The following is a 24,437-nucleotide window of genomic DNA, read 5'->3' as shown; positions in this document are numbered from 1 at the left end:
AATAGGTCTGCCCCTAGAGGGCGTGGTCTGGGGGAAGTCACATGATATGAAAGATACGTAAACAAATGTCACATGACTCGTGGCTGTTTTCCAAGATGGCGACTCCAGTGTCTGCACCGTTTGTGTTCCTCCTGTTATTATTTCAAAGCGGCGTTTGGGGCTTTCCCGTCCGTCAAACACCCCAAGAAAGTCCTACATGTGGATACAAGGTACGTCTATAGTTCCTATCCCTATTGTGGAGAATAAAAACGCAACTGAAACACTTAAACCTTGTTTTGGTATAGCAGCTTTGATGAACTTCACAGTTTCAAGGTTTAGCCGATTTGAAACACTTTCATTTTCGTGTAGCGAACACAATAGCAGAAGTTATATTCCTGGCACAACATATTTTTACTTCCACATAAAACGTGAAATGCAAGCTACACATCCCATTCGATCTAGCCAGTCTTGCACTAAGTCTGGTCTTGCACTGTTATCATTGGTGGTTTAATTAAATTACAATTACAACTTTACCAATTTTGTAAACCTAAGTAGCCTCTGATATGCCTCTCTCCTTCCCATAACGTTAGCCCACCAGCTAAAATCCCTAATTATTTTCCCATTGTGTGTGCCACACATCCTAGTCATGTCATGCTACCAAGCCTGGGATGTTGAACGTCCACCTGGTCCCCCACACCCACGACGACGTCGGCTGGCTCAAGACCGTGGACCAATACTTTTATGGAGGTCTGTACCCCCCCCCCAATCTACCATGTGGCTCACATCTACACACTCATAAACAGCACTGTCATAGGTCAAGGTGGTATAGTTAAAAGTTAAACGGACACATTGTTAAAACCATAGTTGTGAGGCTTTTATTATATTGTATTATAGGCATACATAACACCTACAATAACCTAGGATCACATGGTTTTACATTTCATACCTCATGACTGGGTGGATGTGAACCACATGATAGATGTTGTATCATGTGTGCATATGTGTTATCACGTTAGTGTGTGTGTGTGTGTGTGTCTAACCTGTGTATGTAACCTGCCTGTCGTCGTTCCAGACCGTAATGAAATCCAGCACGCGGGGGTGCAGTACATTCTGGACTCTGTGGTGGACCAGCTGCTGAAGAACCCTGACAGACGCTTCATCTACGTTGAGACAGCCTTCTTCTACCGCTGGTGGAAACAACAGACTGATGACATGCAGAACACTGTCAAACAGCTAGTCAATGAGGGTGAGGCCAGAGAGGGGTTATAGAGCCTTTATAAAACATGTTAGGAAGTAGTTATAAAGTGGTAGAGTCCGCCTTCTACCGCTGGTGAAGGAGCCAGTCAGACAGCAGTGTCAATGAGAGAAGGGATGTAGGTGTTATAGCAGTGTTAATGAGAGAAGGGATGTAGGTGTTATAGCAGTGTTAATGAGAGAAGGGATGTAGATGTTATAACAGTGTTAATGAGAGAAGGGATGTAGATGTTATAACAGTGTTAATGAGAGAAGGGATGTAGGTGTTATAGGAGTGTTAATGAGAGAAGGGATGTAGGTGTTATAGCAGTGTTAATGAGAGAAGGGATGTAGGTGTTATAGCAGTGTTAATGAGAGAAGGGATGTAGGTGTTATAGCAGTGTTAATGAGAGAAGGGATGTAGGTGTTATAGCAGTGTGATAAAGCATCTCTCTCACCTGAGTGTGACTGCTATTGGTGGTGTTATTGAACAGATGTAAATTGCAATTCAGAGGTTATAAACAGTTATAACCCTTTTAACCTGTGATTAAGTCATATTACGTTAAAATTCTTTATTGCTGTTATCATTTTTGTCTCCCTCCTCTCAGGGCGGTTGGAGTTTGTGAACGGGGGCTGGTGTATGAGTGACGAGGCAACCACCCACTACAGCGCAGTCATAGACCAGATGACCATGGGCCTGCGGTTCCTCAACGACACGTTCGGACACTGCGGTCGCCCTCGCGTCGCCTGGCACATCGACCCCTTCGGACACGCCCGCGAGCACGCTTCCATGTTTGCACAGGTAAGGGTTGTATTCATTAGTGCACACAATAATGTTTCTTATTACTGGTAGGTCCTTCTCTGTTTTGGCCAGTTTGGTTCCTACTGAACACAACCCACAATCTCCTGTCTTTTTTCTACCTCACAATATCCTGTCTGTCAGCCTTTCTCTGTCTATTCTTGCCCAGGTAGAGATCTTCCACTCCCTTTTCCATCATGTCTTAATCCATTGTCTGAATAGATATAGTACAACCATCCAAGACTATCGTCTGTTGAAAGGTGGTCAGTGTCATAAGGTTCTTATGAGCTCTCAAGTTGGGAATAGAAGTGGGGCAAAACAAATTTACTGAAAAGTTTTCCACGTCAGAAATAACACGAGACGGCATGAGTCTCCCTCATCTTTCCGTTCAGTTCAAAGGTCAGAGGGACGATTAGAATCCTTACTGTGTTTATTGTATTGAATGGGTGGCAGGTAGCCTAGCGGTTAGTGTTGAGCGTTGGTCCAGTAACCTAATACCCGAGCCGAGAAGGTAAAACATTTAGAATGGCGCCATACTACCATGGATGACCCTGTAAAACAACACATTTCACTGCACCTACCCGGTGTATGTGACAAGAAACCATGTTTTTTTGTGTGTGTATTGTATTGACTGATGGTTCTCTCTGTTCTAGATGGGTTATGACGGCTTCTTCTTTGGTCGTCTGGACTACCAGGATCGTAACAGGAGGATGGTAGCCAAGGAACAGGAGATGTTGTGGAGGGCCAGCGAGAGCCTCACCCCCCCTATGGCTGACCTCTTCACTGGTACTGACCTTTGACCTTCAACCTCTAGCAATATAGCAACAGCTTCACGTAGTCGTGTCATATTGCTTACAACCTATTCAGTTTTTGCAGTAGACCTGGGATATCCCATTTTCTTCATCAATATTACTCTTTCCCTTTCGGCACTAACGTCTGTCCTCTCTCCCCACTCAAGTGTAGTCTATAGTCTAACACCCGTCTCCCCGGTCAATGTTTAGATGGGATACAGCTTGTGTCAAATTGACGTCAAAGGTGTAAGTTCTCCTAACCTGCTACGAAAAGTCGATTTTGACAAAAGCTGTATCCCTTCTAGACAAAATCCCTCTCCCCTCATCAATACTGACCTCACCTTCAACCCCTGACCTCTGACCCCTAGCCACCGATGTAGCCTAACCCAGCTCCCTCTCCCATAGGGATCTTCCCTAACAGGTACGACCCTCCCGACGGCTTCTGTTGAGACCAGTCATGTGATCAATCCTGACCAGACCTCCCACCTATGAACCCTGACCCCTAGCACCCCAATAGCCTAACCCAGCCCCCTCTCCTCCAGGTATCCTCCCTAACGGGTACAACCCTCCGGAGGGCTTCTGTTGGGACCAGTCATGTGATCAATCCTGACCAGACCTCCCACCTATGAACCCTGACCCCTAGCACCCCAATAGCCTAACCCAGCCCCCTCTCCTCCAGGTATCCTCCCTAACGGGTACAACCCTCCGGGGGCTTCTGTTGGGACCAGTCATGTGATCAATCCTGACCAGACCTCCCACCTATGAACCCTGACCCCTAGCACCCCAGTAGCCTAACCCAGCCCCCTCTCCTCCAGGTATCCTCCCTAACGGGTACAACCCTCCGGAGGGCTTCTGTTGGGACCAGTCATGTGACGATCCACCAATCAGAGATGACCCTGATCTGGAGGACTATAATGTTGACGATGTGGTGACCAGGTTCCTCCACATCGCACACGGACAGGTTAGAGATGAGACACACATACAGGTTAGAGATGAGACACACACATACAGGTTAGAGATGAGACCCACACATACAGGTTAGAGATGAGACCCACACATACAGGTTAGAGATGAGACACACACATACAGGTTAGAGATGAGACCCACACATACAGGTTAGAGATGAGACCCACACATACAGGTTAGAGATGAGACACACATACAGGTTAGAGATGAGACCCACACATACAGGTTAGAGATGAGACACACATACAGGTTAGAGATGAGACCCACACATACAGGTTAGAGATGAGACCCACACATACAGGTTAGAGATGAGACCCACACATACAGGTTAGAGATGAGACCCACACATACAGGTTAGAGATGAGACCCACACATACAGGTTAGAGATGAGACCCACACATACAGGTTAGAGATGAGACACACACATACAGGTTAGAGATGAGACCCACACATACAGGTTAGAGATGAGACCCACACATACAGGTTAGAGATGAGACACACACATACAGGTTAGAGATGAGACCCACACATACAGGTTAGAGATGAGACACACACATACAGGTTAGAGATGAGACACACACATACAGGTTAGAGATGAGACACACACACACAGGTTAGAGATGAGACACACACACACAGGTTAGAGATGAGACACACACACACAGGTTAGAGATGAGACACACACATACAGGTTAGAGATGAGACCCACACATACAGGTTATAGAGATGAGACCCACACATACAGGTTAGAGATGAGACCCACACATACAGGTTAGAGATGAGACCCACACATACAGGTTAGAGATGAGACCCACACATACAGGTTAGAGATGAGACCCACACATACAGGTTAGAGATGAGACCCACACATACAGGTTAGAGATGAGACCCACACATACAGGTTAGAGATGAGACCCACACATACAGGTTAGAGATGAGACACACACATACAGGTTAGAGATGAGACACACACATACAGGTTAGAGATGAGACACACACAGGTTAGAGATGAGACACACACATACAGGTTAGAAATGAGACACACACATACAGGTTAGAGATGAGACACACACATACAGGTTAGAGATGAGACACACACATACAGGTTAGAGATGAGACACACACATACAGGTTAGAGATGAGACACACACATACAGGTTAGAGATGAGACACACACATACAGGTTAGAGATGAGACACACACACACACACAGGTTAGAGATGAGACACACACATACAGGTTAGAGATGAGACACACATACAGGTTAGAGATGAGAAACACACACATACAGGTTAGAGATGAGACACACATACAGGTTAGAGATGAGAAACACACACATACAGGTTAGAGATGAGACCCACACATACAGGTTAGAGATGAGACCCACACATACAGGTTAGAGATGAGACACACACATACAGGTTAGAGATGAGACACACACACACAGGTTAGAGATGAGACACACACATACAGGTTAGAAATGAGACACACACATACAGGTTAGAGATGAGACCCACACATACAGGTTAGAGATGAGACCCACACATACAGGTTAGAGATGAGACACACACATACAGGTTAGAGATGAGACCCACACATACAGGTTAGAGATGAGACCCACACATACAGGTTAGAGATGAGACCCACACATACAGGTTAGAGATGAGACCCACACATACAGGTTAGAGATGAGACACACACATACAGGTTAGAGATGAGACACACACATACAGGTTAGAGATGAGACACACACATACAGGTTAGAGATGAGACACACACATACAGGTTAGAGATGAGACACACACATACAGGTTAGAGATGAGACACACACATACAGGTTAGAGATGAGACACACATACAGGTTAGAGATGATACACACATACAGGTTAGAGATGAGACACACACATACAGGTTAGAGATGAGACCCACACATACAGGTTAGAGATGAGACCCACACATACAGGTTAGAGATGAGACCCACACATACAGGTTAGAGATGAGACCCACACATACAGGTTAGAGATGAGACCCACACATACAGGTTAGAGATGAGACCCACACATACAGGTTAGAGATGAGACACACACATACAGGTTAGAGATGAGACACACACATACAGGTTAGAGATGAGACACACACATACAGGTTAGAGATGAGACACACACATACAGGTTAGAGATGAGACACACACATACAGGTTAGAGATGAGACACACACATACAGGTTAGAGATGAGACACACACATACAGGTTAGAGATGAGACACACACACACAGGTTAGAGATGAGACACACACATACAGGTTAGAGATGAGACACACACATACAGGTTAGAGATGAGACACACATACAGGTTAGAGATGAGACACACACACACACAGGTTAGAGATGAGACACACACATACAGGTTAGAGATGAGACACACACATACAGGTTAGAGATGAGACACACATACAGGTTAGAGATGAGACACACACACATACAGGTTAGAGATGAGACACACATACAGGTTAGAGATGAGACACACACATACAGGTTAGAGATGAGACCCACACATACAGGTTAGAGATGAGACACACATACAGGTTAGAGATGAGACCCACACATACAGGTTAGAGATGAGACCCACACATACAGGTTAGAGATGAGACACACACATACAGGTTAGAGATGAGACCCACACATACAGGTTAGAGATGAGACCCACACATACAGGTTAGAGATGAGACCCACACATACAGGTTAGAGATGAGACCCACACATACAGGTTAGAGATGAGACCCACACATACAGGTTAGAGATGAGACCCACACATACAGGTTAGAGATGAGACCCACACATACAGGTTAGAGATGAGACACACACATACAGGTTAGAGATGAGACCCACACATACAGGTTAGAGATGAGACCCACACATACAGGTTAGAGATGAGACCCACACATACAGGTTAGAGATGAGACCCACACATACAGGTTAGAGATGAGACCCACACATACAGGTTAGAGATGAGACCCACACATACAGGTTAGAGATGAGACCCACACATACAGGTTAGAGATGAGACACACACATACAGGTTAGAGATGAGACACACACATACAGGTTAGAGATGAGACACACACACACAGGTTAGAGATGAGACACACACACACAGGTTAGAGATGAGACACACACACACAGGTTAGAGATGAGACACACACATACAGGTTAGAGATGAGACACACACATACAGGTTAGAGATGAGACCCACACATACAGGTTAGAGATGAGACCCACACATACAGGTTAGAGATGAGACACACACACACAGGTTAGAGATGAGACCCACACATACAGGTTAGAGATGAGACCCACACATACAGGTTAGAGATGAGACCCACACATACAGGTTAGAGATGAGACCCACACATACAGGTTAGAGATGAGACCCACACATACAGGTTAGAGATGAGACCCACACATACAGGTTAGAGATGAGACCCACACATACAGGTTAGAGATGAGACACACACATACAGGTTAGAGATGAGACACACACATACAGGTTAGAGATGAGACCCACACATACAGGTTAGAGATGAGACCCACACATACAGGTTAGAGATGAGACCCACACATACAGGTTAGAGATGAGACCCACACATACAGGTTAGAGATGAGACACACACATACAGGTTAGAGATGAGACCCACACATACAGGTTAGAGATGAGACACACACATACAGGTTAGAGATGAGACACACACATACAGGTTAGAGATGAGACACACACATACAGGTTAGAGATGAGACACACACATACAGGTTAGAGATGAGACACACACATACAGGTTAGAGATGAGACACACACATACAGGTTAGAGATGAGACACACATACAGGTTAGAGATGAGACACACACATACAGGTTAGAGATGAGACACACACATACAGGTTAGAGATGAGACACACACATACAGGTTAGAGATGAGACCCACACATACAGGTTAGAGATGAGACCCACACATACAGGTTAGAGATGAGACCCACACATACAGGTTAGAGATGAGACCCACACATACAGGTTAGAGATGAGACCCACACATACAGGTTAGAGATGAGACACACACATACAGGTTAGAGATGAGACACACACATACAGGTTAGAGATGAGACACACACATACAGGTTAGAGATGAGACACACACATACAGGTTAGAGATGAGACACACACATACAGGTTAGAGATGAGACACACACATACAGGTTAGAGATGAGACACACACATACAGGTTAGAGATGAGACACACACATACAGGTTAGAGATGAGACACACACATACAGGTTAGAGATGAGACCCACACATACAGGTTAGAGATGAGACCCACACATACAGGTTAGAGATGAGACACACACATACAGGTTAGAGATGAGACCCACACATACAGGTTAGAGATGAGACCCACACATACAGGTTAGAGATGAGACCCACACATACAGGTTAGAGATGAGACCCACACATACAGGTTAGAGATGAGACACACACATACAGGTTAGAGATGAGACCCACACATACAGGTTAGAGATGAGACCCACACATACAGGTTAGAGATGAGACCCACACATACAGGTTAGAGATGAGACCCACACATACAGGTTAGAGATGAGACACACATACAGGTTAGAGATGAGACCCACACATACAGGTTAGAGATGAGACCCACACATACAGGTTAGAGATGAGACCCACACATACAGGTTAGAGATGAGACCCACACATACAGGTTAGAGATGAGACCCACACATACAGGTTAGAGATGAGACCCACACATACAGGTTAGAGATGAGACACACACATACAGGTTAGAGATGAGACCCACACATACAGGTTAGAGATGAGACCCACACATACAGGTTAGAGATGAGACACACACATACAGGTTAGAGATGAGACACACACATACAGGTTAGAGATGAGACACACACACACAGGTTAGAGATGAGACACACACACACAGGTTAGAGATGAGACACACACACACACAGGTTAGAGATGAGACACACACATACAGGTTAGAGATGAGACACACACATACAGGTTAGAGATGAGACCCACACATACAGGTTAGAGATGAGACCCACACATACAGGTTAGAGATGAGACACACACACACAGGTTAGAGATGAGACCCACACATACAGGTTAGAGATGAGACCCACACATACAGGTTAGAGATGAGACCCACACATACAGGTTAGAGATGAGACCCACACATACAGGTTAGAGATGAGACCCACACATACAGGTTAGAGATGAGACCCACACATACAGGTTAGAGATGAGACACACACATACAGGTTAGAGATGAGACCCACACATACAGGTTAGAGATGAGACCCACACATACAGGTTAGAGATGAGACACACACATACAGGTTAGAGATGAGACACACACATACAGGTTAGAGATGAGACACACACATACAGGTTAGAGATGAGACACACACATACAGGTTAGAGATGAGACACACACATACAGGTTAGAGATGAGACACACACATACAGGTTAGAGATGAGACACACACATACAGGTTAGAGATGAGACACACACATACAGGTTAGAGATGAGACACACATACAGGTTAGAGATGAGACACACACATACAGGTTAGAGATGAGACACACACAGGTTAGAGATGAGACACACACATACAGGTTAGAAATGAGACACACACATACAGGTTAGAGATGAGACACACACATACAGGTTAGAGATGAGACACACACATACAGGTTAGAGATGAGACACACACATACAGGTTAGAGATGAGACACACACATACAGGTTAGAGATGAGACACACACATACAGGTTAGAGATGAGACACACACACACACAGGTTAGAGATGAGACACACACATACAGGTTAGAGATGAGACACACATACAGGTTAGAGATGAGAAACACACACATACAGGTTAGAGATGAGACACACACACACAGGTTAGAGATGAGACCCACACATACAGGTTAGAGATGAGACACACACATACAGGTTAGAGATGAGACCCACACATACAGGTTAGAGATGAGACACACATACAGGTTAGAGATGAGACACACACATACAGGTTAGAGATGAGACCCACACATACAGGTTAGAGATGAGACCCACACATACAGGTTAGAGATGAGACACACATACAGGTTAGAGATGAGACCCACACATACAGGTTAGAGATGAGACCCACACATACAGGTTAGAGATGAGACCCACACATACAGGTTAGAGATGAGACCCACACATACAGGTTAGAGATGAGACCCACACATACAGGTTAGAGATGAGACACACACATACAGGTTAGAGATGAGACCCACACATACAGGTTAGAGATGAGACCCACACATACAGGTTAGAGATGAGACACACATACAGGTTAGAGATGAGACCCACACATACAGGTTAGAGATGAGACACACATACAGGTTAGAGATGAGACCCACACATACAGGTTAGAGATGAGACCCACACATACAGGTTAGAGATGAGACCCACACATACAGGTTAGAGATGAGACCCACACATACAGGTTAGAGATGAGACCCACACATACAGGTTAGAGATGAGACCCACACATACAGGTTAGAGATGAGACACACACATACAGGTTAGAGATGAGACCCACACATACAGGTTAGAGATGAGACCCACACATACAGGTTAGAGATGAGACACACACATACAGGTTAGAGATGAGACACACACATACAGGTTAGAGATGAGACACACACACACAGGTTAGAGATGAGACACACACACACAGGTTAGAGATGAGACACACACACACACAGGTTAGAGATGAGACACACACATACAGGTTAGAGATGAGACACACACATACAGGTTAGAGATGAGACCCACACATACAGGTTAGAGATGAGACCCACACATACAGGTTAGAGATGAGACACACACACACAGGTTAGAGATGAGACCCACACATACAGGTTAGAGATGAGACCCACACATACAGGTTAGAGATGAGACCCACACATACAGGTTAGAGATGAGACCCACACATACAGGTTAGAGATGAGACCCACACATACAGGTTAGAGATGAGACCCACACATACAGGTTAGAGATGAGACACACACATACAGGTTAGAGATGAGACCCACACATACAGGTTAGAGATGAGACCCACACATACAGGTTAGAGATGAGACACACACATACAGGTTAGAGATGAGACACACACATACAGGTTAGAGATGAGACACACACATACAGGTTAGAGATGAGACACACACATACAGGTTAGAGATGAGACACACACATACAGGTTAGAGATGAGACACACACATACAGGTTAGAGATGAGACACACACATACAGGTTAGAGATGAGACACACACATACAGGTTAGAGATGAGACACACATACAGGTTAGAGATGAGACACACATACAGGTTAGAGATGAGACACACACATACAGGTTAGAGATGAGACACACACAGGTTAGAGATGAGACACACACATACAGGTTAGAAATGAGACACACACATACAGGTTAGAGATGAGACACACACATACAGGTTAGAGATGAGACACACACATACAGGTTAGAGATGAGACACACACATACAGGTTAGAGATGAGACACACACATACAGGTTAGAGATGAGACACACACATACAGGTTAGAGATGAGACACACACACACACAGGTTAGAGATGAGACACACACATACAGGTTAGAGATGAGACACACATACAGGTTAGAGATGAGAAACACACACATACAGGTTAGAGATGAGACACACACACACAGGTTAGAGATGAGACCCACACATACAGGTTAGAGATGAGACACACACATACAGGTTAGAGATGAGACCCACACATACAGGTTAGAGATGAGACACACACATACAGGTTAGAAATGAGACACACACATACAGGTTAGAGATGAGACCCACACATACAGGTTAGAGATGAGACCCACACATACAGGTTAGAGATGAGACACACACACACAGGTTAGAGATGAGACACACACATACAGGTTAGAGATGAGACACACACATACAGGTTAGAGATGAGACCCACACACACAGGTTAGAGACGAGACACACACACACAGGTTAGAGATGAGACACACACACACAGGTTAGAGATGAGACACACACACACAGGTTAGAGATGAGACACACACACACAGGTTAGAGATGAGACACACACATACAGGTTAGAGATGAGACACACACACACAGGTTAGAGATGAGACACACACACACAGGTTAGAGATGAGACACACACACACAGGTTAGAGATGAGACACACATACAGGTTAGAGATGAGACACACACATACAGGTTAGAGATGAGAAACACACATACAGGGTAGAGATGAGACACACACATACAGGTTAGAGATGAGACACACACATACAGGTTAGAGATGAGACACACATACAGGTTAGAGATGAGACACACACATACAGGTTAGAGATGAGACACATACATACAGGTTAGAGATGAGACCCACACACACAGGTTAGAGATGAGACACACACACACAGGTTAGAGATGAGACACACACATACAGGTTAGAGATGAGACACACACACACAGGTTAGAGATGAGACACACACACACAGGTTAGAGATGAGACACACACATACAGGTTAGAGATGAGACACACACACACAGGTTAGAGATGAGACACACACACATACAGGTTAGAGATGAGACCCACACATACAGGTTAGAGATGAGACACACACATACAGGTTAGAGATGAGACACACACATACAGGTTAGAGATGAGACACATACATACAGGTTAGAGATGAGACCCACACACACAGGTTAGAGATGAGACACACACACACAGGTTAGAGATGAGACACACACATACAGGTTAGAGATGAGACACACACACACAGGTTAGAGATGAGACACACACATACAGGTTAGAGATGAGACCCACACATACAGGTTAGAGATGAGACCCACACATACAGGTTAGAGATGAGACACACACATACAGGTTAGAGATGAGACACACACATACAGGTTAGAGATGAGAAACACACATACAGGTTAGAGATGAGACCCACACATACAGGTTAGAGATGAGAAACACACATACAGGTTAGAGATGAGACCCACACATACAGGTTAGAGATGAGACACACACATACAGGTTAGAGATGAGACACATACAGGTTAGAGATGAGACACATACATACAGGTTAGAGATGAGACACACATACACACACACACACACACACACAGGTTAGTCATAACACACACACTGTTTCTCTCTCTTCTCCCCTGCACCAGGCGTTGGTGTATAAAACCAACCACATCATAATGACTATGGGGTCAGACTTCCAGTATGAGAACGCCAACCTGTGGTATAAGAACCTGGACAAGCTCATTCGCTACGTCAACCAGAAGCAGAGTAACGGCTCTGAAGTCAATGTTCTCTACTCTACACCCTCCTGTTACCTACAGGAGCTACACAGGGCTAACCTCACATGGTACTATATGAACTATATGATTCTGTTAGAATGCTATGCTAAACTATGTCTAGCTAGCTAGTCAGAGTAACGGCTCTGAAGTCAACGTTCTGTTACCTTAAATTATGTACAGGTCATTTAAATGTTCTCTCTGTCTTCTCTCTCTCACCCCCCGCCGTCAGGCCTCTGAAAGGGGATGATTTCTTCCCCTATGCTGACTCAGCTCATGACTTCTGGACAGGATATTTCACCAGCCGTCCAGCCCTGAAACGCTATGAGAGGTTCAGCAACAGCTACCTGCAGGTACACCACTCAAACCTCAATGGCTTTGTCTGAAAAGCTTCCACGCTGTGTTTGAGAGCCTCAAAATCGTGATGTGTCATGGACAAGTTGTGACTGACTGACTGATCTACAAGTAATATTGAGCAGTTATTAATGATGTAAGGTGATTTGTAGTTTAGTCAGTCTCGACTTGCCTTTAAAGTTGGCTTTATGTCGAACGCGGCCATTGATTCCTCCTCATTGGAGGAGGAGGTCGAATGGGAGGGACTTGGAGCCTCTTCTCCAATGAGCTTTCCAGAGGGAGGTGAGGAATCATGGATTTGACAGCTTGTACATTTTTCATACAAAGCCAGCACACATTCCCTCAGGGATGACAGTTCAGTAGTCCCACACTGAGGCCATGTCTGGAGACTTGGTTAATGCATCATTCCTCTCCTCCCTCTGGTTTCAGACGTGTAATCAGCTGGAGGTCCTTGGTGGTCCCATCTCAAGGAAAGGTCCCTTTGGAGCTGGAGACAGTGAGACCCTGAGTAAGTGTCTAGTGTACACACTTTCATCACATTCAAGTGCACTACTTCATCATCACTACATGAGTTGATTAAGCCTAGTGGCAGTCAGACTCTGTTTCAATGTCCATACTAGCGTCCTTCTTATTAATACTAGCATCCGTCTTATTAATACTAGCGTCCTTCTTATTAATACTAGCATCCTTCTTATTAATACTAGCATCCGTCTTATTAATACTAGCGTCCTTCTTATTAATACTAGCATCCTTCTTATTAATACTAGCATCCGTCTTATTAATACTAGCGTCCTTCTTATTAATACTAGCATCCTTCTTATTAATACTAGCATCCGTCTTATTAATACTAGCGTCCTTCTTATTAATACTAGCATCCTTCTTATTAATACTAGCATCCTTCTTATTAATACTAGCATCCTTCTTATTAATACTAGCATCCTTCTTATTAATACTAGCATCCTTCTTATTAATACTAGCGTCCTTCTTATTAATACTAGCATCCTTCTTATTAATACTAGCGTCCTTCTTATTAATACTAGCATCCGTCTTATTAATACTAGCATCCGTCTTATTAATACTAGCATCCGTCTTATTAATACTAGCATCCGTCTTATTAATACTTGCATCCGTCTTATTAATACTAGCATCCGATTTATTAATACTAGCATCCGTCTTATTAATACTAGCATCCTTCTTATTAATACTAGCATCCGTCTTATTAATACTTGCATCCGTCTTATTAATACTTGCATCCGTCTTATTAATACTAGCATCCTTCTTATTAATACTAGCATCCTTCTTATTAATACTAGCATCCTTCTTATTAATACTAGCATCCGTCTTATTAATACTAGCATCCTTCTTATTAATACTAGCATCCGTCTTATTAATACTTGCATCCGTCTTATTAATACTAGCATCCTTCTTATTAATACTAGCATCCTTCTTATTAATACTAGCATCCTTCTTATTAATACTAGCATCCTTCGTATTAATATGCTTGAAGCTGATTAGAGGACGGCGAGGTTGACAGGGAGTGTTCTGTGTTGTGATTGGTAGAGAAGGCCATGGCAGTGGCTCAGCATCACGACGCCGTATCCGGGACGGAAAAGCAACACGTTGCCAACGACTACGCTAGGAGACTGGCCAACGGCTGGGCACACTGCCAGGTACCCACCATGTGTGTCTGTTCTTTCTATTGATTCATACAGTCTCTCTTGTTAGATGAACTGTGTATGATTGCCTCTCCATCTGTCTCTCCCCACTGTGTGGAGGACTATAGGACACATTAGTGTAAGGTATATTACTGTACAGTGTGTGTAACCTCTCTCTCTCATCCCCTCTGTCCCAGGTGTTGGTCAGTAACACTCTATCCTCTCTGAGTGGATCACCTGCTCCTCGTGTTTACTGTGAACACCTCAACATCAGTGTGTGTCCCCTCACAGAGACCAGCAAGAAGGTAACACGGGCACACACACACACACACACACTCACAATTCCTCTTTGGTTCCGTGAAGTTAAATTCCCCTCCTCTCTTTTTCCATGTTTCTCTGTCAGTTCTCAGTGAACGTGTACAACCCTCTAGCTCGCCCAGTCAGTTGGCCAGTTAGACTGCCAGTGAACGGGACGACCTACAGTATCTCAGACGCTAAGGGCAAGGCTGTGGACAGTCAGGTTGGTCTGTCTGTTCTGATAATGGTTGTCATATGTAGTTGTTCAATAACCTTTATGACAGTTATGTATGTACCCTCAGGTGGTCCCCGTGTCCCAGGCCACAGCGGCGGTGCGGAGGGACAGGGGGTACGCTGTCAACGAGCTGTTGTTCCAGGTTCAGGCCCCTCCCCTGGGCTACAGCACCTACTCTGTCTCCCTGCTCCAGAACGGCCCTCCATCTCCACAGTCCTCTGTCTCCCTGCTCCAGAACGGCCCTCCATCTCCACAGTCCTCTGTCTCCCTGCTCCAGAACGGCCCTCCATCTCCACAGTCCTCTGTCTCCCTGCTCCAGAACGGCCCTCCATCTCCACAGTCCTCTCCACTGCCCAGGGCTCCCAAGGCTATACAGAACAAGGTCTGGGTCGTAGGCCTGTACAAAAATGTACTTTCTACTATGAAAGCAAATATTTGACGTATTGATGTCATCAATGGAGACGCATATTCCAAAATGAATAAAGTCTCCGTTAATGATGACATATCAATGTATAATGTTAGTTGGAACAGGGTTGTTCTCCAAACATAAAAGTATTGTATCTAGGTTTTTAGGTTTGGATGGTCACCTGTTCTGTCACTTTGACTTGACTCCTTTAGTTTCTCAGGGTGACCTTTGACCCAGAGACGGGTCTCCTCAGCAGCCTCAGTAACCTGGAGACACAACAGACTGTCAAACTGTCACAGAACTTCTACTGGTCCGTACTACTTACTCTCTCTCTACCTCTCCATTTCTCTCTACCCTTCCCTCTCTCTACCTCTACCCTTCCCTCTCTCTACCCTTCCCTCTCTCTACCCTTCCCTCGCTCTACCTCTACCCTTCCCTCTCTCTACTCTTCCCTCTCTACCTCTCTACCCTTCCCTCTCTCTACCTCTACCCTTCCCTCTCTCTACCCTTCCCTCGCTCTACCTCTACCCTTCCCTCTCTCTACTCTTCCCTCTCTACCTCTCTACCCTTCCCTCTCTCTACCCTTCCCTCTCTCTACCCTTCCCTCTCTCTACTCTTCCCTCTCTACCCTTCCCTCTCTCTACCTCTACCCTTCCCTCTCTCTACCCTTCCCTCTCTCTACCTCTACCCTTCCCTCTCTCTCTCTACCCTTCCCTCTCTCTACCCTTCCCTCTCTCTACCTCTCTACCTCTACCCTCTCTCTACCTCTACCCTTCCCTCTCTCTACCTCTACCCTTCCCTCTCTCTCTCTACCCTTCCCTCTCTCTACCCTTCCCTCTCTCTACCTCTCTACCTCTACCCTCTCTCTACCTCTACCCTTCCCTCTCTCTACCTCTCTACCTCTACCCTCTCTCTACCTCTACCCTTCCCTCTCTCTACCTCTCCATTTCTCTACCCTTCCATAATTATTTCTCCCTCTCATAGTCTTTCTCTCACCATCCTCCTTCTTTACTCTCACTGTTCTAGCATTGTTACATTGAGGGATGTTCTGTCATCTTTGTTCTGTGTATGTTTCTCCAGGTACAACGCCAGCGATGGTAACAACTCAGAGAGTATTCAGATGTCAGGGGCCTACATCTTCAGACCTAACACCTCCACCCCCTTCATCATCAGCAAGACAGCTAGGATAGAAACACTACAGGTACCTACTACAGGTTCCCACTACATTATACTTCATGTAGTGTATTTACTTGCATGTGTTTCAATATAATTCAATATGCAGAAGACCCACTAAACGTTCAAGAGATTAATTCCAGTCATCTCACAATTTATTTTCTCAGCCTTAACGCCCTCCTCCCTCCTCCCTCTCTCCTCCCTCCTCCCTCTCTCCTCCCTCCTCCCTCTCTCCTCTCTCCTCCCTCTCTCTCTCTCTCCTCCCTCCTCCCTCTCTCCTCCCTCCCTCCATCAGAACTCTGTGGTGCAGGAGGTGAGACAGTGGTTTAGTCCCTGGGTCTCTCAGGTGGTCCGTCTCTACACAGACAGCAGGGCTCTGGAACTGGAGTGGACTGTAGGCCCGGTGCCTATAGGGTGAGGAAGGGGCTCAGAGCCACATGGTGCTTGGTCACAGATAATGCACTGGAAGGAGAATGGGGCGTCATTGAGACAGCCTGTGCGTGTCTGGCAGTAGGAGTGAGTCTTTAACGGACTAGAAAGTATTCCTGTACCATAGACTATAGTGTATCATGTTCTCTCTCTCTCTGCACCCCCCCTTCTCTCTCTGCACCCCCCCTTCTCTCTCTGCACCCCCCTTCTCTCTCTCTGCACCCCCCTTCTCTCTCTGCACCCCCTTCTCTCTCTCTCTCTGCACCCCCCTTCTCTCTCTGCACCCCCCTTTCTCTCTCTCTGCACCCCCCTTCTCTCTCTCTCTGCACCCCACCTTCTCTCCCTCTCTGCACCCCCCCTTCTCTCTCTGCACCCCCCTTCTCTCTCTGTACCCCCCTTCTCTCTCTCTGTACCCCCCCTTCTCTCTCTCTGTACCCCCCCCTTCTCTCTCTCTGTACCCCCCCTTCTCTCTCTCTGCCCCCCTTCTCTCTCTCTGCACCCCCCTTCTCACCTCTGCCCCCCCCTCCTCTACCTGCCCCCCCATCAGTGATGACCTGGGTAAAGAGGTGATAAGTCGTCTAGACAGCAGCATCAACTCCTCTGGTGTCTTCTACACTGACTCTAATGGCAGAGAGGTGCTGCAGAGACGGTGAGGAACCTGTGGTTGTTTCCCAAATCTCCACATCAGTATGTGTTCATGGAGTACTGTATTCCAGTAGTGTGTTCAGACACATACAGTATACACCCTAATGGCAAGTATATCTGTCTCTGACAGGAAAGACTTCCGCCCCACATGGAACCTGAGACAGTCTGAGCCAATTGCTGGCAACTACTATCCAATCAACTCTAGAGCTTACATTAAGGTGTGTCTCATTGGTCATACACCCCCGTCTGCCACTCTCTCTTCCTTGGTCATACACCCCCGTCTGCCACTCTCTCTTCCTTGGTCATACACCCCCGTCTGCCACTCTCTCTTCCTTGGTCATACACCCCCGTCTGCCACTCTCTCTTCCTTGGTCATACACCCCCGTCTGCCACTCTCTCTTCCTTGGTCATACACCCCCGTCTGCCACTCTCTCTTCCTTGGTCATACACCCCCGTCTGCCACTCTCTCTCTTCCTTGGTCATACACCCCCGTCTGCCACTCTCTCTCTTCCTTGGTCATACACCCCCGTCTGCCACTCTCTCTCTTCCTTGGTCATACACCCCCGTCTGCCACTCTCTCTCTTCCTTGGTCATACACCCCCGTCTGCCACTCTCTCTCTTCCTTGGTCATACACCCCCGTCTGCCACTCTCTCTTCCTTGGTCATACACCCCCGTCTGCCACTCTCTCTTCCTTGGTCATACACCCCCGTCTGCCACTCTCTCTTCCTTGGTCATACACCCCCGTCTGCCACTCTCTCTTCCTTGGTCATACACCCCCGTCTGCCACTCTCTCTTCCTTGGTCATACACCCCCGTCTGCCACTCTCTCTTCCTTGGTCATACACCCCTCGTCTGCCACTCTCTCTTCCTTGGTCATACACCCTCGTCTGCCACTCTCTCTTCCTTGGTCATACACCCCCGTCTGCCACTCTCTCTTCCTTGGTCATACACCCTCGTCTGCCACTCTCTCTTCCTTGGTCATACACCCTCGTCTGCCACTCTCTCTTCCTTGGTCATACACCCCCGTCTGCCACTCTCTCTCTTCCTTGGTCATACACCCCCGTCTGCCACTCTCTCTCTTCCTTGGTCATACACCCCCGTCTGCCACTCTCTCTCTTCCTTGGTCATACACCCCCGTCTGCCACTCTCTCTCTTCCTTGGTCATACACCCCCGTCTGCCACTCTCTCTTCCTTGGTCATACACCCCGTCTGCCACTCTCTCTCTTCCTTGGTCATACACCCCCGTCTGCCACTCTCTCTTCCTTGGTCATACACCCTCGTCTGCCACTCTCTCTTCCTTGGTCATACACCCTCGTCTGCCACTCTCTCTTCCTTGGTCATACACCCCCGTCTGCCACTCTCTCTCTTCCTTGGTCATACACCCCCGTCTGCCACTCTCTCTCTTCCTTGGTCATACACCCCCGTCTGCCACTCTCTCTTCCTTGGTCATACACCCCCGTCTGCCACTCTCTCTTCCTTGGTCATACACCCCCGTCTGCCACTCTCTCTTCCTTGGTCATACACCCCCGTCTGCCACTCTCTCTTCCTTGGTCATACACCCCCGTCTGCCACTCTCTCTTCCTTGGTCATACACCCCCGTCTGCCACTCTCTCTTCCTTGGTCATACACCCCCGTCTGCCACTCTCTCTTCCTTGGTCATACACCCCCGTCTGCCACTCTCTCTTCCTTGGTCATACACCCCCGTCTGCCACTCTCTCTTCCTTGGTCATACACCCTCGTCTGCCACTCTCTCTTCCTTGGTCATACACCCCTCGTCTGCCACTCTCTCTTCCTTGGTCATACACCCCCGTCTGCCACTCTCTCTTCCTTGGTCATACACCCCCGTCTGCCACTCTCTCTTCCTTGGTCATACACCCTCGTCTGCCACTCTCTCTTCCTTGGTCATACACCCTCGTCTGCCACTCTCTCTTCCTTGGTCATACACCCCCGTCTGCCACTCTCTCTTCCTTGGTCATACACCCCCGTCTGCCACTCTCTCTCTTCCTTGGTCATACACCCCCGTCTGCCACTCTCTCTCTTCCTTGGTCATACACCCCGTCTGCCACTCTCTCTCTTCCTTGGTCATACACCCCCGTCTGCCACTCTCTCTTCCTTGGTCATACACCCCCGTCTGCCACTCTCTCTTCCTTGGTCATACACCCCGTCTGCCACTCTCTCTCTTCCTTGGTCATACACCCCCGTCTGCCGCTCTCTCTTCCTTGGTCATACACCCCCGTCTGCCACTCTCTCTTCCTTGGTCATACACCCTCGTCTGCCACTCTCTCTTCCTTGGTCATACACCCCCGTCTGCCACTCTCTCTTCCTTGGTCATACACCCCCGTCTGCCACTCTCTCTTCCTTGGTCATACACCCCCGTCTGCCACTCTCTCTTCCTTGGTCATACACCCCCGTCTGCCACTCTCTCTCTTCCTTGGTCATACACCCCCGTCTGCCACTCTCTCTCTTCCTTGGTCATACACCCCCGTCTGCCACTCTCTCTCTTCCTTGGTCATACACCCCGTCTGCCACTCTCTCTCTTCCTTGGTCATACACCCCCGTCTGCCACTCTCTCTTCCTTGGTCATACACCCCCGTCTGCCACTCTCTCTTCCTTGGTCATACACCCCCGTCTGCCACTCTCTCTCTTCCTTGGTCATACACCCCCGTCTGCCACTCTCTCTTCCTTGGTCATACACCCCCGTCTGCCACTCTCTCTTCCTTGGTCATACACCCCCGTCTGCCACTCTCTCTTCCTTGGTCATACACCCCCGTCTGCCACTCTCTCTTCCTTGGTCATACACCCCCGTCTGCCACTCTCTCTTCCTTGGTCATACACCCTCGTCTGCCACTCTCTCTTCCTTGGTCATACACCCCTCGTCTGCCACTCTCTCTTCCTTGGTCATACACCCCCGTCTGCCACTCTCTCTTCCTTGGTCATACACCCTCGTCTGCCACTCTCTCTCTTCCTTGGTCATACACCCTCGTCTGCCACTCTCTCTTCCTTGGTCATACACCCCCGTCTGCCACTCTCTCTTCCTTGGTCATACACCCTCGTCTGCCACTCTCTCTTCCTTGGTCATACACCCCCGTCTGCCACTCTCTCTTCCTTGGTCATACACCCCCGTCTGCCACTCTCTCTTCCTTGGTCATACACCCCCGTCTGCCACTCTCTCTTCCTTGGTCATACACCCCCGTCTGCCACTCTCTCTTCCTTGGTCATACACCCCGTCTGCCACTCTCTCTCTTCCTTGGTCATACACCCCCGTCTGCCGCTCTCTCTTCCTTGGTCATACACCCCCGTCTGCCACTCTCTCTCTTCCTTGGTCATACACCCCCGTCTGCCACTCTCTCTCTTCCTTGGTCATACACCCCCGTCTGCCACTCTCTCTTCCTTGGTCATACACCCCCGTCTGCCACTCTCTCTTCCTTGGTCATACACCCCGTCTGCCACTCTCTCTCTTCCTTGGTCATACACCCCCGTCTGCCGCTCTCTCTTCCTTGGTCATACACCCCCGTCTGCCACTCTCTCTCTTCCTTGGTCATACACCCCCGTCTGCCACTCTCTCTCTTCCTTGGTCATACACCCTCGTCTGCCACTCTCTCTTATGATCATGAACTTTTCTTCCCACTTAGTTCCTTTTTCTGTGGTAGCCTTCTGGTTCAAAACTCTGACTCTCCCTCCTGTTCTCTTCTTTACATGATATTATGACTTACACTGTGTGTGTGTGTGTGTGTGCAGGATGACCAGGACCAGCTGACTGTAGTGACGGACCGTTCTCAGGGAGGAGGCAGCATCCAGGATGGATCTCTGGAGATCATGGTAACACTCTCACTACTCTCATTTTTCACCTGGTAGCTTTTTGGCATCAGACATCTGTTGTGTGTTTCATGTCTCCTCTTTCCCCCGGCTCCACACCCTGTCTTATCTTTGTTCCTCACATGTATCACTGTCACGTCTGACAGCTCCACCGCAGGTTGCTGTACGATGACGTCCGGGGTGTAGGTGAGCCCCTCAACGAGACGTCTGACATTTACCCAGAAGGCCTGGTGGTCCGTGGTCGCCTCCTCCTCTCCCTCAGCCCCCCTGCCACGGCCGCTGACACACACCGCCCCCTAGCACAGGAAGTGGTACTGCAGCCTCTCATCACGTTCACCGACGGAGAGCTGTCCCCTAGTACCAGGCTGGAGGTGAGAGATGGGCTCTATCTCCTTGCTTCTTTCTCAACCGTATTGGAGAAGGTTCAAGGTCCCGCCCCTCAGGCCTTCTTCAATGGATTTTGAGAAAGAGGTGAGGAATCTAGGAAAGGAGGGAGTGAAGGAGGCTGATTGAAATGAACCCCATTTAACTCCCCCCTCCCCTCCCTCAGTTCTCTGGGCTACAGGCAGTGCTGCCCCCTGCTGTTCACCTGTTGACAGTGTCTCAGTGGGACCAGGACTCAGTGCTGCTCAGACTGGAGCATCAGTACCAAGCCTCAGAGAGCAAGGCGCATTCCCAGCCTGTTACTGTTAATCTGCAGGTAAGTGATATGTAATACTGTATATACACACACCATACAGAGACTGTGGTTCTAAGGCTGGAGCCCCAGCAGCAAGCCCAGGAGAGAGCAAAGAGCATTCAGTCTCACTGTCAGGTTAGTGGTGAACACACACACACAGTGCTGCTCAGACTGCAGCATCAGTATCGGGCTAGGGAGAGCAAGATGAACTGTCAACCTACAGGTTCAGAAGTCCCACACATACGAGCCATAAACAAAGTGAAACCTTTTACTAATACTATACATTCCTGTCTCAGCGGGATGTAACAACTGTTATTCACAAGTTAATTCATTTCAAACCACTTTGAAAACATGAAAGCTAAACAGATGGTCCATTCTCTACTCTCTGTAGAAGCTGTTCTCCACTCTGGACGTGCTGGGCGTGTCCGAGATGAACCTGTCAGCCAATCAGTGGAAGGATGAGATGACGCGCCTGGACTGGAAGGCGGAGTCAGGTACACTTGGCTTTATCAGGGCTGAATCACACAGGTCTAACTAATTCCTTCGACTCTGCTTACTCAGCCCTCTAGGACGAGTGAAGACCGCTCACCTGCTTTATTGTAGCAATTCCTTTGTTAGTCCATTGTGAAACGTGGCTCGTTGCTCTGTTCATTGCACAGAACTTGATGCCTGTTGTCTCCGTTTGCCTCAGGTGAGAAGCCCCTGCCGAAGAGAGGGGGAGACCCCTCTGTGTGGGAGGTGAACCTCAAGCCCATGGAGATACGCACCTTCCTGCTCCGTGTCAGGAAGAGATAGTCAATCACCTCCGTTCCAGGACTAGCCAATGACCAATCAGCACTGCAGTATCAACCAATCCCTGTGGCTTAACAATTATGAACTCACTGCCTTGATTGGATGTAAATCATTTAGGGTCTGAGTACATGAAGATGAATCAAATGAACAGGATTTTCCACTCTCAGTTGACAGGAGTGGGTTTTAAATAAGCTCCTGTAAATAGGTATTATAAAAGAGCTTGTTTGAAGCCGCTGAACAATTCCTTTATTGTAATTTTACAGTGTCAATACCACAACCTTTCTGGTATTTCAAAGCCATTCTCCGTAACTACTTATTACTAAATCTTCATTGTTGATATGTTAGTGACAAATGACAAACTATTCACACACACCTGTTACCAATATGTTTTGGTGCACATTTTCTACATGCCGAGTGAATATTCTGTGCAATAAGTGATTTTTATTTCTCTCGAATGTGCCTTTTTGTAATTGAATGCCCTTTCTTAAATGAGTGGTTTAGGCTGCATTTACACAGGCAAAAGATCAAATCTGATTGGTCATAAGACCAATTAGTGGCAAAAGATCAGAATTGAACTGCTTGTGTAGAATCAGAGTGAATGTGCAGCTGATATTAAACCCAGGTTCTTTCTCAGTGTGTTCACTCATCCATGATTGTACTATAATATGTACATGGTTAATTTTTATAACCGCTGTTGTGTAATTTATCAGTAAAAGCTATTTTTCA

General features: G+C 47.2%; 1 protein-coding gene across 2 annotated transcripts; it reads left to right on the top strand.

Moving 5' to 3' along the window:
• The first annotated feature begins 68 nt into the window (after window positions 1-68).
• On the top strand, window positions 69-24,344 carry LOC106590633 (lysosomal alpha-mannosidase). 2 transcript variants are annotated; one of them, XM_045708285.1, is made up of 23 exons: window positions 69-209; window positions 624-726; window positions 1,052-1,225; window positions 1,821-2,014; window positions 2,665-2,797; window positions 3,618-3,763; window positions 13,102-13,301; window positions 13,463-13,583; window positions 14,014-14,092; window positions 15,145-15,254; window positions 15,437-15,544; window positions 15,643-15,759; window positions 15,839-16,153; window positions 16,390-16,487; window positions 17,258-17,378; window positions 17,646-17,764; window positions 18,327-18,428; window positions 18,555-18,642; window positions 22,163-22,243; window positions 22,387-22,611; window positions 22,791-22,940; window positions 23,311-23,413; window positions 23,611-24,344. In XM_045708285.1, the coding sequence occupies exons 1-23, from the start codon at window positions 96-98 to the stop codon at window positions 23,712-23,714; spliced, it is 3,105 nt and encodes a 1,034-aa protein (XP_045564241.1). In that variant the 5' UTR covers window positions 69-95; the 3' UTR covers window positions 23,715-24,344. The 2 variants fall into 2 exon arrangements, 1 of the variants encoding a protein (XP_045564241.1); XR_006762176.1 differs by lacking the exon at window positions 23,611-24,344 and having other exon boundaries at window positions 22,387-22,711.
• The last annotated feature ends 93 nt before the right edge of the window (window positions 24,345-24,437 follow it).

This window comes from Salmo salar, chromosome ssa02 (assembly GCF_905237065.1).
Source record: "Salmo salar chromosome ssa02, Ssal_v3.1, whole genome shotgun sequence".
In the NCBI taxonomy this organism is placed as follows: Eukaryota; Metazoa; Chordata; class Actinopteri; order Salmoniformes; family Salmonidae; genus Salmo; species Salmo salar.
The sequence above is the reverse complement of the archived record's forward strand: the minus strand, read 5'-3'. Positions and strand labels throughout refer to the sequence as shown.

What these genes read in the sequence shown, in the direction of transcription:
- LOC106590633 (XM_045708285.1), top strand. Translation starts at nt 96, where the DNA reads ATGGCGACTCCAGTGTCTGCACCGTTTGTGTTCCTCCTGTTATTATTT. An exon ending in CAAACAGCTAGTCAATGAGG is followed by an intron (nt 1,226 to 1,820) that starts GTGAGGCCAGAG and finishes CCCTCCTCTCAG; the next exon opens with GGCGGTTGGAGTTTGTGAAC. An exon ending in GTAGGCCCGGTGCCTATAGG is followed by an intron (nt 17,765 to 18,326) that starts GTGAGGAAGGGG and finishes CCCCCCCATCAG; the next exon opens with TGATGACCTGGGTAAAGAGG.